Below are 14,747 nucleotides of genomic sequence, written 5' to 3'. Positions count from 1 at the left end.
CCTTCCGTTTCTGTCATTCTCTCATGTTCTTGTTCCCTCTTCATTCAAATGCGGTCATAAACCGGTGGTGGATATGCTAATGGATCTATCTCTCTCCTCTTTGCCTGCAGCTTCAGGTGATCCAATTCATTGATGTGGCGGAGCAGGCCCTGACTGCCTTGGAGATGTTGTCAAGGCGTCACAGCAAAGCCATCCTGCAGGCTGTAAGTGTTTCTCCCTCTGTCTCCCACCTGTGGCTCAGCTCTGCCCCTCTCTCTCTATGTCATCATCTCTGCTCCCTACCCGGGTCTCATTGGCTCACCTTAAAATAAGTGTTAACGGTGGTGGCTGTATGATAGCTGTGCAGCAGGTTTTCCGTTAGCCGGAAATAGACGGATTTTGAAAACAACAAATAAAAATAGTCGATAAATAAAACTGTTGCCGGCCAAAAAGATCGGGAGTAAAAATATCCCCTTGCAAAATAATGCTTTTTATTAATTGAAATATCAGTCGATTGAAATACAGTTGACTGTCATGCTTATCATTCTATAGGTTAATTACATATTTGTTATTATTAAATTGGCCTGTGTATTTTCATTAGTCATGTACCTTGTTTATCCAACACAGCTATCACAGCGTACAGAGTCTATTTTGAGCAGGATTTCACCTGCAGCTCCTCAGCTGGTTGCTGCTGGAGTAAAACAAGCTTTTATAATCCCTATTTGCAACTATTCTAAATGCAATCGCGTGTTAACAGTTTTGGTGCATGATTTTAAAACATGCTATTTGTATTAACTTGTAATTGAAGCGTACCTCCCATTCAAGTGCAGGCAACAGGTTATCAGTTCTTCACACACCACTTTACAATGTGAGCTGGAGGCAGTATGCGTTTTGATTTTTTTTTACCTATATGTTTTATTTAATGAGGCATGTCTTACCTTGCTTCAAAGTAGCCTATAGGCAAAATCTGACCGTGGAGGCAATTATTTTCTATATACTTCATAGGCGGTGCGTGAGTTTCAAGTTTGGGAAGTTTGTCGTACCATTTCTACCGTTCTGCATGCCAGTTATGTTCATATGCGCATTTTCGTGGACCAGTCATTTTAAAAAGAAGGGAACAAATTACGTTTTTGTTTCTCAATTATTGTCACGTGGTTACTCATAATCTGAATGATTCCCTATCCTTGTGTTTAACTGTGGGGTGTTTCCTGTGTCATGCAGGGTGGCCTGGCTGACTGTCTGCTGTACCTGGAGTTCTTTAGCATCAACGCCCAGAGGAACGCCCTGGCCATTGCCGCCAACTGCTGCCAGAGCATCACCCCTGACGAGTTCCACTTTGTCTCTGATTCTCTGCCACTGCTGACCCAGAGACTCACACACCAGGTACACACACGTTCAACTTTTACATACTCTATGTTGCATGTGAGGTTGGTGTTGTCTGTGGCATGTTACCTGTGAAGATGCGTCAATTGTCTAATGTGGTTATCCCCCCCCCCCCCCCCCACGTACAGGATAAGAAATCTGTCGAAAGCACTTGTCTCTGTTTTGCCAGACTGGTGGATAACTTTCAACACGAGGAGGTGAGTGAGGCGGTTCTACTCGACACATTTCTATGGCTCTAATATCTCTCACCCTCCTGAGCAGACCCATGATGACGTCATCACGATGACTGACCTTTGACCTCTGTATGGCCATTGTCCACAGAACCTGCTGCAGCAGGTGGCCTCGCGGGACCTGCTGACCAACATCCAGCAACTGCTGGTGGTCACCCCGCCTGTGCTCAGCTCGGGCATGTTCATTATGGTGGTGCGCATGTTCTCCCTCATGTGCTCCAACTGCCCCTGTCTGGCCGTGCAGCTCATGAAGCAGAGTGAGTGGCTCACAGACCGACACACACACACACACACACCCACACACACGCTTTCTATCGGTGCGTATTTACACTTCTCACTTGAATAAAGCCTAACAATGCAGCTTACAAAATCTTGGGGAAGTTAAATATATAATGGCAGTCTAAATGCCTCCAAGGCTAAAGTCCCTGACTGTGTCTAAGCCAGTTGCCTGTGGAAAGAGTGAACTAAGGACGTTGTCTTTGTTCAGATATTGCAGAGACTCTGCGCTTCCTTCTGTGCGGAGCGGCCAACGGTAGCTGCCAGGAGCAGATTGACCTGGTGCCCCGGAGCCCACAGGAGCTCTATGAACTCACCTCACTCATCTGGTAAGGGACCCCCTCTGCTGCTGCGTTCAACGTTACAACAACCTTTTCTGCCCCAATGGTGGACGTACATAAAGATGGTGGCCTCCATGCACTCACCACATGCCTTGTTTGCGAAGTTCACTGATGCACTTTGCTAACTGTCTTTTTGTTGTCTCCCCCACCACCAGCGAGCTAATGCCCTGCCTTCCTAGAGAGGGAATCTTTGCTGTGGACCTCATGCTGAAGAAGGGCAGTGCCCAGGCCACAGAGGGGGCCATCTGGCAGTGGAGGGACGACCGGGGCCTGTGGCACCCCTACAACCGCATCGACAGTCGCATCATTGAGGTAAAGAACAGACATGCTGCTCCGCTCCATTATAGGGACTTTCTTTTCATCCAGACTTGGGGCCCAGAGTTTTTCCTCTTCATGTTGTCTGGGAAAACTCTTGGCCCTACCTATACTACAACAAAGTATACCACCTTCGTATGTTGTGAGCTGTGTGAATCCCCTGTGTAGCCCAGTGTTACACTAACGTCTGGGGGTGTCTGGTTCTCTCTTCCTCTCCAGACGGCCCACCAGAACGGAGAGGACGAGATCAGCCTGTCCACCCTGGGCCGCGTCTACACTATCGACTTCAACTCTATGCAGCAGATCAACGAGGACACTGGCACAGCACGGGGTATCCAGAGGAAACCCAACCCCTTAGCCAACCCCACTACTGGTGAGAGACACGCCACCATTTATTATAGTGATAGACTATCCCCAAACTTGTGTCAGTTGTATGCATCTTGTGTCAGTTGATCTAGTATAATGCCCTGATTGGTTCTGAGACTAGCTTTGTTCACCTAAATTTATAGCTTGGTCCCTGCCCCAAGTTATTGGTCCTTTGAACAAAGTAGTCCCATTTAAGGAAAGATTACCTCTTTCCCAATGGAGAAATGCTCAAGAGAGGCATCTCTTGGTAAAGTTTTGTGAAATTGAACAGGCCATGTTTTTATTCTGCACTAGCTGATGGAATCCAATTTCTCCTTTTGAGTCAAAAGAACGATCAAATCTTACATGAGTTTTCCCCAGGGGGTCACCAGGAGGTGAGGCGGGAGGATGCACGGGCCCAGCTGATGAAGGAGGACCCTGAGCTGGCCAAGTGCTTCATCAAGACCCTGTTCGGGGTGCTGTACGAGGTGTACAGCTCGTCGGCCGGCCCAGCCGTCAGACATAAGTGCCTCCGAGCCATCCTCAGGATCATCTTCTTCGCCGATGCCGAGCTCCTCAAGGACGTGCTGAGGAACCACGCTGTGTCCAGGTGAACTTTTGCTCTCAACCTTGGGGTGCTCTTGAGTCAAGATGTCTGCCTCCATGGACAAAAAGTAATAGCCAGTACAGCATGTGTCTTTACACTACACCTGAACCTCAGTATTTGTCTTTTCCCTTCTCCCAGTCACATTGCCTCCATGCTGTCCAGCCAAGACCTGAAGATTGTAGTTGGCTCTCTGCAGATGGCTGAGATCCTCATGCAGAAGCTGCCCGACGTATTCAGTGTCTTCTTCAGAAGAGAAGGTAATGGATCCTGTCTGTGTCTCCTCCCCAGAGGAGCTGATCTGTAATGATCAAAAACACCCAGCTGAAATACAGCTCTTTTCTAGCACCAGGAGAGGACCTGTTATGATGGATCCTCAACTGCTATTTGATCTTCAATGTATTTTAGAAAAGTCCGAAAATTGATGACAAAGTACATTGCAGTGTGACATGGACCACAGAAAGCTGTTTATCCAGCTAAATGTCATAGATTTTCCCTGATTTATTGAATCACAATTTCTTACGCCATCCTCTTCAATATCAGAGAATCGGGAAAATAGGAATTTCAATGTATTCCATCTGCCCTCCCCTCTCCAGGTGTTATGCACCAGGTGAAGAACCTGGCTGAGTCAGAGGCCTTCCTTACAAGTCCCCCAAAGGCGTGCACCAGCGGCACAGCTAGCCTGTGTACCACCACCATCAGCACTGCGACCACTACGGCGGCCTCCAACGCCACCCCAGACCTGGGCTCGCCTAGCTTCCAGCACAGCATGGACGACTCACTAGACCTCAGTCCACAGGGGTGAGAACACGAGGATTAAATACATGTGAATGTGCACGTATGATGGGTCAGATATACCACACAGAAGTAAACTCTCATTCTCCTCCATAGAACAACAGTAATCTGTCCCTCTCTCCTAGGCGGTTAAGTGATGTGCTGAAGAGAAAACGTCTGCCTAAGAGAGGGCCCAGAAGGCCCAAGTACTCTCCTCCCAGGGACGAAGACAAAGTAGACAATCAGGGTAATTGTTGTTATTGGAACTCTCCTACAATCTAAGACAGGATGCAAATGCTTCTCACAGGTGACACTAAAGCTAAATGTCAATGATACATTTGTAGCATTAAAGGTACAATTCCTTGACCAAAAGTTTGTGGACACGTTTGTTAACATCTCATTCTAAAATCATGGGCATTAATGTGGAGTTGGTCCCCCCCTTTGCTGCTATAACAGCCTCCACTCTTTTGGGAAGGCTTCCCGCTAGATGTTGGAACATAGCTGCGGGGACTTGCTTCCATTCAGCCACGAGCATTGGTGAGGTCGAGCACTGATGTTGGCCGATTAGGCCTGGCTCACATTCGGCGTTCCAATTCATCCCAAAGGTGTTTGATAGGGTTGAGGTCAGGGCTCTTTGCAGGCCAGTCAAGTATGAATCTGTATGGACCTCGCTTTGTGCACGGGGCATTGTCATGCTGAAACATGAAAGGGCCTTCCACAAAGTTGGAAGAACAGAATTGTCTAGAATGTCATTGTATGCTGTAGCGTTAAGATTTTCATTTACTGGAACTAAGGGGCCTAGCCCGTACCAGGAAAAACAAGCCCCAGACCATTATTCCTCCTCCACCAAGCTTTACAGTTGGCGCTAGGCATTGGGGCAGGTAGTGTACTCCTTGTATCCACCAAACCCAGATTGGTCCGTCGGCCTGCCAGATGGTGAAGTGTGATTCATCACTCCAGAGAACGCATTTCCACTACTACTGAGTCCAATGGCGGCTAGCTTTACGCCACTCCAGCCGACGCTTGGCATAGGGCATTGTGATCTTAGGCTTTTGTGCGGCTGCTCGGCCATGGAAACCCATTTCATGAAGCTCCCGCCGAACACTTCTTGTGCTGACGTTGCTTCCAAAGTCAGTTTGCAACTGAGGACAGACTATTTTTATGAGCATCAGCACTCGACGGGCCCGTTTTGTGAGCTTGTGTGGCCTACCACTTCACAGCTGAGCTGTTGTTACTCCTAGACATTAACACTTTACAATAATAGCACTTACAGTTGACTAGGGCAGAAGTTTGACGAATTAACGGTGCCACGTTGAAAGTGTCTGAGCTCTTCAGTAAGGCCATTCTACTGCCAATGTTTGTCTATGGAGATTGCAAGGCTTTGTGCTCAATTTTATACACCTGTTAGCAACGGGTATGGCTGAAATGGCCAAATCCAGTAATTTGAAGGGGTGTCCACATTCTTATTTTTGTAATATATAGTGTGTGTACTAAACCAAAATATAAAAATAACATGGAAAGTGTTGGTCCCATGTTTCATGAGCTGAAATAAAAGATCCCAGAAAAAATAAAAATCTTATTTCTCTCAAATTGAGCACAAATTTGTTTACATCCCTGTTAGTGAACAATTTTCCTTTGCCAAGATAATTAATCCACCTGACAAGTGTGGCATATCAAGAAGCTGATTAAACAGCATGATCATTACACAGGTGGACCTTGTGCTGGGGACAATAAACGGCCACCCTAAAATGTGCAGTTGTCACAATACCACAGATGTTTTGAGGGAGTGTGCAATTAGCATGCTGACTACAGGAATGTCCACCAGAGCTGTGTCTAGAGAATTTAGTGTTAATTTCTCTACCATAAGCCACCTCCAACATCGATTTCGAGACTGGCAGTACATCCAACCAGCCTCGCAACCGCAGACCAAGTGTAACCACACCTGCCCAGAGGACCTCCACATCTGGCTTCTTCACCTGCGGGATCGTCTAAGGGGGTGCTGAGGATTATTTCAGTCTGTAATAAAGCCCTTTTGTGGGGAGAAACTCATTCTGATTGGCTGTCCCTGGCTCCCCAGTGGGTGGCCCTATGCACTCCTAAGCCCACCCATTGCTGCACCCTTGCCCAGCATGTGAAATTCATAGATTATGGCCTAATGAATTTATTTCAATAGACTAATTTCCTTTATGACCTGTAACTTGGCGAAATAGTTGCACTTTGCATTTGATGTTTTTGTTCAGTAATATAAACGTGTAGGTTTTTTACTATGACATTGTTTTGCGTTCATTCAAATCAACATAATTCACCACTGTATGTTATCTGCAGCCAGCCGCTACTCTGGCTTGATTGTTCATTACTAAGTGCAAGAGCAACTCGACATGTGGCATCGTTGGTCTCCATGTCTCTTTGTGCCTGGACTCCTGGTATATCTGTCGAGACAGCCATTTATGCAGAATGCAAACTGACGCCTTGTGATTTTCTTTACCCAAATTAAATAAATGCATCGTGACTAGACTCTGGTGTCTATTTAAAACTACTGTAGCAGCGTTTCCCAAACTTGGTCCTGGGCATCCCAAGGGTGCAAGTTTTGGTTTTTGCCCCAGCGGATTCATATAATCGACTAATCATCAAGCGTTGATTATTTGAATCAGCTGTCTAGTGCTAGGGCAAATACCAAAACGTTCACGCTTTGAGGTTCCCAGGACCGAGTTTGGGAAACGCTGAACTATAGGGTATCATTTGAGACAGACTTTGTCATGTTTTATCCTGTGACTAACCATTTTCCTGTTTCTACAGCCAAGAGTCCTACCACTACTCAGTCCCCCAAATCCTCCTTCTTGGCCAGTCTGAACCCCAAGACCTGGGGCAAGCTGGGCGCCCAGACCAACAGCACCAACTCTGAGCCCTCTCGCACGGCCGGGGTGAGCGGCCTGGCACGTGCCCCTCCCAAGGACTCAGTCTCCAACAACAGGTAAGAGGAAGACTAATGTTGTTATGGTGATGACAACAGTGTTGCTTTTATAGCAGTGTTGGTAGTACTGATGATAAAGCTGGTAGTTGTGGCGATTATAATAGTTGTGTTGGTGATTATCATTAGCTCGCTCAGAATGTTATTAGGGCTGCGTTCATTCCGAAAAATGGTGTGAAACGTTCATTTAAACGGAGACGGTGCTGTTCTGAAAGATCAGTTGAAAATTGTGGAGGGGATGGGTTGTGCAAATATGAGGATTCAAAATGCACCGCTGCCCTTTAAAAAAAAATTGTCACTCATTGCTTCAAGCTACACCCCACCACACAGAGCAAACGTACTTTAGTCTGTTCGAGAACATTGAACGTTTTGGGGAAGGTGTCGTTCAGTAAAAACTGTCACGCAATGTAGCAAGTGTTTAATCCAGGGGTGTCAAACATATTTTGCCCTGCATTCGGCATTCCCCGAGGTCCTGAGAGCCGCACTTAAAATTGAATGGGTTTGCGGGCCGGATCTGGCACTTGGCCGTATGTTTGGCACCCCTGGTTTAATTGATCGTGCCTTCAATTCCTCCTGGATCCAAGCTCTCTCCCCTCGGACAACCTCCTCCAATGGGTTTTGAGAGGGACTTACGGAATTAAGGACTGGAGGAAACAATGATTTGACAGCTAGTAATATCTTCAGACAACCCTGGTGAAGGTGGTGGTGATTATAATGATAGGGTCCCCCCTCCCCCCTCACAGGGACAAGATCAAGGCTTGGATCAAAGAGCAGGCCTGTAAGTTTGTGGCCCGCTACTTCAACACTGAAAAAATTGATGGCAGCAACCCCGCACTGAATGTACTCCAGAGACTCTGCACCGCCACGGAACAGCTCAGCCTTCAGGTACTGTACTCCACAATAGTCTCCTGTGTTGTAGTGTTGCGCACTTTGACAGTAAATACATACTCATTAGTTGACATCTTGGAGTCTGCTTTGCCGACCCTGTTTGCTAATACTAATTTGCAGAAACTGTTTGTTTTGCTGTGCTGTTTTGATGGTACAAGGTACTATTTACACTGCTAGCTAATGACAAGTTAATTAAGGTACGGTAGTGAGTGACTTGGGATATGATAAGATTCTTGACTGCTGTCACCCCCTAGATGGACGGTGGCGTGGAGTGCCTCGTGGAGATCTGCAGCATTGTGTCAGAGTCGGATGTGTCGTCGTTCGAGATCCAGCATAGCGGCCTGGTCAAGCAGCTGCTGCTCTACCTGACCTCCAGCAGTGACCGTGACCTGGTCAGCCGTGACATTCGCCTCAGGAGGTTCTTGCACGTCTTCTATGGCTGCCCGGTAAGTCTGTGTTCGGCTGGGTAGATGCACAGAACTTGAATAAGATTCTATTTCTCTGGTCAGAAGCTCGTCTTTCGCCAGATGAAGACTTTCATCCTTTCTCAGTATCCAGTGAATGACAAGAGAGCCAACTCCAGTCTATAAGTCCATGTAGACAGAGACTGGAGCTCAAGGCCCTAGTTATTGGCGATACAACTCATGGCTGTAAATACAGTATTAAGCCAGTATGAGGGTTTGCGCTCAGGCTAGAATGAATGGCGCCTGGTGTGTAGGAGTAAAAATATCTAGACTTCAAAAGGTACTCACTCAACAACGCCCCGCCCTCAGTTTTGTGACCTACTTGAGTATTGCATCTATCTATTGCTTATTATATTGTTATGTATCCTAGACCAGTGTTTCCCAGCTCGGGTCCTCAAGTACCCACAACAGCACACATTTTTGTTGAAGCCCAGGACAAAAACACCTGATTCCACTCATTGAGGGCTTGATGATTAGTTGAGTTGGGTGTTTTTGTCCGAGGCTACAACAAACATGTTGGAGGGACTGGAGTTGGGGAAACACTGGCCTAAACGTTGTCTTTTACTTTTTTTATTATGTGACATTTGAATTGTCAATTATTTTTTTTTTTATAGTCTTCTACATATTCCCTGTTATTATACATTGACTTCCTATTCGCCATTATCAAAATGAACTATAGCTGCTTGCTCCAGTTACGCATAGCAGGTGTCTTAAGTACATGTCTCCTTCATTTGTTTGTACAGCACAGATGAAGACATAAGGCTGAAACGTATGCTCCTTTTTTATTTATACTGAACAAAAATATAAAGGCAACATGCATGAATTTCAAAGATTCTACTGAGTTACAGTTCATATAAGGAAATCATTCAATTGAAATCAATTTATAAGGCATTATCTATGGATTGCACACAACTGGGAATACAGATATACGTCTGGTCACAGATACCTTCACAAAAAAAAAAGTAGGAGTGGATCACAACCAAGTGACCACCGTTTGCCTCATGCAGCGCGACATCTCCTTCGCATAGAGTTGATCAGGCTGTTGACTGTGGCCTGTGGAATGCTGTCCCACTCCTCTTCACTGGCTGTGTGAAGTTGCTGGATATTGTTGTGCACGTCGATCCAGAGCATCCCAAGCATGCTCAGTGGGTGACATGTCTGAGTATGCAGGCCATGGGAGAACTGGGACATTTTCAGCTTACAGGAATTGTATACAGATCCTTCCAACATGGGGCTGTGCATTATCATAAGGTGATGGCGGCGGATGAGTGGCACGATAATGATCTCGTCACGGTAACTCTGTGCATTCAAATTGCCATCCATAAAATGCAGTTGTGTTCGTTGTCTGTAGCATAGGCCTGCCCATACCATAACCCCATTGCCACCATGGGGTACTCTGTTCACAACGTTGACATCAGCCAACCGCTCGCCCACACGATGCCATACATGTGGTCTGCGGTTATGAGGCCGGTTGGACATACTGCCAAATTCTCTAAAACAATGTTGGAGGTGGCTTATGGTAGACAACAGCTCTGGTGGACATTCCTGCAATCAGAATGCCAATTGCACACTCCCTCAACTTGAGACATCAGTGGCATTGTGCTGTGACAAAACTGCACATTTATTTTGTGGCCTTTTAGTTTCCCCAGCACAAGGTGCACCTGTGTAATGGTCATGCTGTTTAATCAACTCATTGATATGCCATACCTGTCAGGTGGATGGATTATCTTGGCAAAGGAGAAATTGTCTCTTTATTTATTTATTTTATTTTACCGTTATTTTACCAGGTAAGTTGACTGAGAACACGTTCTCATTTGCAGCAACGACCTGGGGAATAGTTACAGGGGAGAGGAGGGGGATGAATGAGCCAATTGTAAACTTAACAGGGATCTTAACAGGGATGTAAACACATTTGTGCACAAAGACCTCATTTTTGTATATGGATTTTAAAGAATTAGAATTTCTTTCAAGCATGGATTACATTAAGTGTGTTATTTTTGTCTCGGCCTCCTTGAACCATTTGAACACTAAATACAGCGACACAATTGACTGCTAAACCATGCTTTGTCAGCTGTTTTTTTTTTTAACAACGGCGGAGTTCAACAATGGTTATAGCTGGTAGGAAACAAATGGAATAAAACTGACAAAGGGAGGAACTACCTAAACTTGTCCAATAATAAATGCTTATTTTCGTTTTCTGTTGCAAAATATTTTTATACGGTGTGCCGTAATGAATGCGACCCTAGTCTTTGCATGTTTGAAGCGTGTCCCTGCTGTGTTTTGCACTTCCAGATCCCGGGGATGGAGCCAGCAGGCCGCCTGGAGCCGTCTGAGAACGGACCCCTGCTGTCACTGGTGCACAAGATGAACAACTGCCTAAGCCAGATGGAGCAGTTCCCTGTCAAGGTGCACGACTTCCCCAGTGGCAACGGCAACGGGAGCAGGTTAGTTCATTTACCTAGTCCCAGCTCTTCCTTCAATTTCTTCCTTTTGTTCCACAAACATTCTCTTTTAATGTCAGTCATTCACTTGTCCATTTATTAATGTGTGATGCCATTGGCCCTATAGAAGTCTATATGGGTATAGGTGAAGGGGACTTGCCAGTATTTACCTCTAGCATTATGATTTTGTCTGTTGACGTGTGTGTGTGTCTCTCCTTCAGAGGGTCTCAGGCCCTGAAGTTCTTCAACACACACCAACTCAAGTGTCAGCTGCAGAGGCACCCGGACTGTACCAATGTGAAGCAGTGGAAGGGGGGCCCGGTGAAGATTGATCCCCTGGCCTTGGTACAGGCAATTGAACGTTACCTGGTCGTCCGAGGTAAGAACTGGGAACTCTCACTTTGCATTGAGTTACTGACTTAAGCCCTTTCACTCCGTGAGGACATAGATCACGCACAAATGATCTTCACCCAGCTGGGCTGCTTTCTCAAGTTCCTTCCCAGAGTATTTATGTTCTTCCTTCTCTGTTGGCAGAATAGAATGTCTCCTTGCATTGCTGACATTAATGGATAACATGCTGATGTGCTCAATGGGACTTTTTATCTCTAAAGGTTACGGACGAATCAGAGAGGAGGATGAGGACAGTGACGATGATGGTTCAGACGATGAAATTGACGAATCGCTGGTACGTGGCTACAATGTCCTTGTAAAATACTCTCAATATCGGATGATACCCCCCCCCCCCCCCCCACTCATAACTTATTCTGTTACCTCCAACCCTAACTTGAACACAATAACTTGACCGTCTCTCCCGGTACAGGCGGCCCAGTTCCTGAACTCTGGCAGTGTGCGCCACCGGCTACAATTCTACATCGGCGACCACCTGCTGCCCTACAACATGACGGTGTACCAGGCAGTGCGGCAGTTCAGCCTGCAGTCCGAGGAGGAGAGAGAGTCCACGGACGACGAGGCCAACCCGCTCGGGCGGGCTGGCATCTGGACCAAAACCCACACCATATGGTATCCTCATTTATGCTGGATGGCCACACACACCAGTTTCTATAGACTGGACTGGATAACAAACACAAAGGACTGATTTTTGTAGTGGGTGGCTGTTAGGCTTGTGCAGTGTAGCCACCTTCCCGGAGATGCGTCACACACACACGTCTATAGGCGGCTGAGTTGGTGAACGAATGCAACTAACTGACATGGTAATGTAGTCACTTTCCCTGTGATGATTTACACACTCTCTATCCCATCAGGTATAAGCCAGTGAGGGATGATGAGGATGGTACTAAGGATGCGGTAGGAGGTAAGAGGGGCCGGGCACAGACCGCCCCCACCAAGACCTCGCCCCGCAACGCTAAGAAACAGGACGAGCTGTGGCACGGTAGGAACCACCACCACTCCTTCTGGGCCTAGACTGTTGGGGTGGGTGTCTGTGTTGTCTACTGGCCTGGAGACTGAGAAGGACCAGTTCTGCTCGTTTATTTTGTAGTGGAAATCTAATGTACTATTTACAGTGGGGAGGAAGTAATTTTTTTAAACTGCATTGTTGGTTAGGGGCTCGTAAGTAAGCATTTCACTCTAAGGTCTGTTTTCGGATGTATTCAGCATTTCACTGTATTCGACACATGTGACTATTAAGATTTGATCTGACCTGCTTCTCCTGCTTGAAACAAGTTGTTAATGGACCTTTCGCAAAGCCCCGCCCCACCATGGTACTGTTACAACCTCTGTCAATGTTTTCACGAGAAACCCAATTCCCCTTTCAAACCACTGGAGAAACCCCTCACAATGATCTCAAACTGTTTTTAATCGTTTAGTCTCTATTGACACACCCTTGCGTCAATCTAAGTAACATAATTTCAAAATCTGTCAGTTTAAGCTAGATGTTTTTTGGCATGGGCTGCGTCTCACCACTTCTGTCTGTCGACCTTCTGTATCTGCGGAGGCCGATCTACAGCGGTGCTTGTCAGACCCATGAGCCATCCCAAAAATCGGTCTTCTCACAAACATCTGTAGCGGAAAGATGTTCTCAGTTTCCACACGTGTCATGGAACTTGTCTAATGGTAACCCATACAAATGTATGGAGGTAGTTTTGTGGCAACTAAAGTAAGGGGTTAAATGTTAAAAACCACATTTCCTGAGCTTTCTTATCTCCTAGATATAGGAGAGACACTTCAAAACGTCTTGACAATTTTTGGGGGGTAATTTATGAATGTTAGTCAATGCGTTTCTATGGTCTCTAGTAGTAAAGGCCAGATTCAATATTATTATTTTTTATATATACTTCAAGTGTTACCAAAATTGAATAACTAAATGATCCTAGCTATAACCATTCCATATGTTAGCATAGTAGAACCCACCCCCAACAGCTTAGACTTTTAGAGGTTAATGCACAATGAAATGAGACTGAATGCACTGTGCGTGCTGTAAAAGTTGGTAACCACTTTTGGTGCTATCAAATTGTTTGCCAATGTCGACAGCAGATGAGCACTGTATTTCTAATATAGCAATTTAGCTAGCTAACATGCATTTGGCGAAAAACCATTTATATTAACCCTATATGTAACATTGTCTTCAAACACCTGGTAAAGTGTCTGTACGCAATGAAAACATTAAAGAAAACCACTATATATTCAAGAAGAGATCCCCCATAAACACTTTTGGCCCTATATAGCTCTGATCTGTGTAATTACACTGTCGGAGATTGGTGCAAATTCAAATTTATTCACTTCTGCTCCTTGGAATGGTCTCGTACGTTGCTAGCTTGCTTACAATGCAACCACAGTATAATTTTGGATTTGAAAAACTCTTCCAACAAGCTCTATTTCATGTATCATGTGCCCTGGTGCACAAATATTAGGCAATACTTTTTAAAATTTATTTTAACTAGACAAGTCGGTTCAGAACAAATTCTTATTTACAATGACACCCTTCTCCGGCCAAACCCGGACGAAGCTGGGCCAATTGTGAGCTGCCCTATGGGACTCCCAATCACGGCTGTATGTGATACAGCCCGGATTCGAACCAGGCACTATAATGACGCCTCTTGCACTGAGATACAGTGGCTTAGACTGCTGCGCCACTCGGGAGCCCAATTAAACAACATTTTTTTATACTCTTTTTGCCATAGCCATCCATGGCTTCCAAGTGTTTGAAACGTGCGCTTGTCCGAGGTGTCTGACTACGCTTGCTATCATCAGCATGCCAAAAAATCTGGGGCGGGGCTTATCGAATGGTCAATTGACCTTTTTTTTTACCATCAATGAATGTGACCTGAGATGACCTGTTAACACAAACTCACAGATATTGGCTTTGTAATCAATTAATCAAATGTATTTTTTACATCAGCAGTTGTCCCAAAGTGCTTTTGCGCCAACCCCCGTGCCAAAGGGCTTTCAGTCTCAAATGTCAGCCTATTCTCTACACCGTATTACTTTGAAAGTAGTGCACGCCATATATCTGACCATTCATGTCCTTATCTCATACTAAACATTTTACCATGTCAGTTTAGTTACTACATATCTGGGTCGTATTCATTGGGCACAAAATGTAAGAAAATGACTGAAACAGGAAGGGACTACCTGCTGTTGTTCAATAAGAAATGCTTGTTTTTGTTGTCCATTACAAACAGTTTTTTTCCTACTGTGCACTAATGAATTTCACCCTGACTTGCTGTCTACTGTGTGCACTAATGAATATGACCCTGACCTGTTGTCTCTCCCCTCCCAG

At 45.6% G+C, this 14,747-nt stretch overlaps 1 protein-coding gene and 1 non-coding gene across 14 annotated transcripts in view; both read left to right on the top strand.

Annotated features, from left to right (window-relative positions):
• LOC129832193 (E3 ubiquitin-protein ligase TRIP12) overlaps positions 1–14,747 on the top strand; it is a 58,071-nt gene that overhangs the window by 30,360 nt on the left and 12,964 nt on the right. For 12 of the 13 annotated variants that reach the window (XM_055896055.1, XM_055896067.1, XM_055896066.1 and 9 more), the window contains 19 exons: positions 111–203; positions 1,201–1,362; positions 1,491–1,559; positions 1,684–1,849; positions 2,080–2,197; positions 2,365–2,521; positions 2,744–2,897; positions 3,251–3,479; positions 3,615–3,733; positions 4,070–4,274; positions 4,394–4,494; positions 7,044–7,218; positions 7,959–8,100; positions 8,358–8,549; positions 10,860–11,011; positions 11,230–11,387; positions 11,620–11,693; positions 11,829–12,028; positions 12,271–12,398. In XM_055896055.1, coding sequence (XP_055752030.1) covers positions 111–203; positions 1,201–1,362; positions 1,491–1,559; positions 1,684–1,849; positions 2,080–2,197; positions 2,365–2,521; positions 2,744–2,897; positions 3,251–3,479; positions 3,615–3,733; positions 4,070–4,274; positions 4,394–4,494; positions 7,044–7,218; positions 7,959–8,100; positions 8,358–8,549; positions 10,860–11,011; positions 11,230–11,387; positions 11,620–11,693; positions 11,829–12,028; positions 12,271–12,398 — 2,794 coding nt within the window. The remainder of the gene's footprint in view (positions 1–110; positions 204–1,200; positions 1,363–1,490; positions 1,560–1,683; positions 1,850–2,079; positions 2,198–2,364; positions 2,522–2,743; positions 2,898–3,250; positions 3,480–3,614; positions 3,734–4,069; positions 4,275–4,393; positions 4,495–7,043; positions 7,219–7,958; positions 8,101–8,357; positions 8,550–10,859; positions 11,012–11,229; positions 11,388–11,619; positions 11,694–11,828; positions 12,029–12,270; positions 12,399–14,747) is intronic. The other variant, XM_055896061.1, reaches the window with a different exon arrangement.
• Positions 6,552–6,690, top strand: LOC129832594 (small nucleolar RNA SNORA8). Its single transcript, XR_008755979.1, has one exon. It is a non-coding gene; the product is annotated as a small nucleolar RNA SNORA8 (small nucleolar RNA).

This window comes from Salvelinus fontinalis, chromosome 33 (genome assembly GCF_029448725.1).
Source record: "Salvelinus fontinalis isolate EN_2023a chromosome 33, ASM2944872v1, whole genome shotgun sequence".
Lineage (NCBI taxonomy): Eukaryota > Metazoa > Chordata > Actinopteri > Salmoniformes > Salmonidae > Salvelinus > Salvelinus fontinalis.
This window is presented reverse-complemented; position numbering and strand designations above follow the sequence as displayed.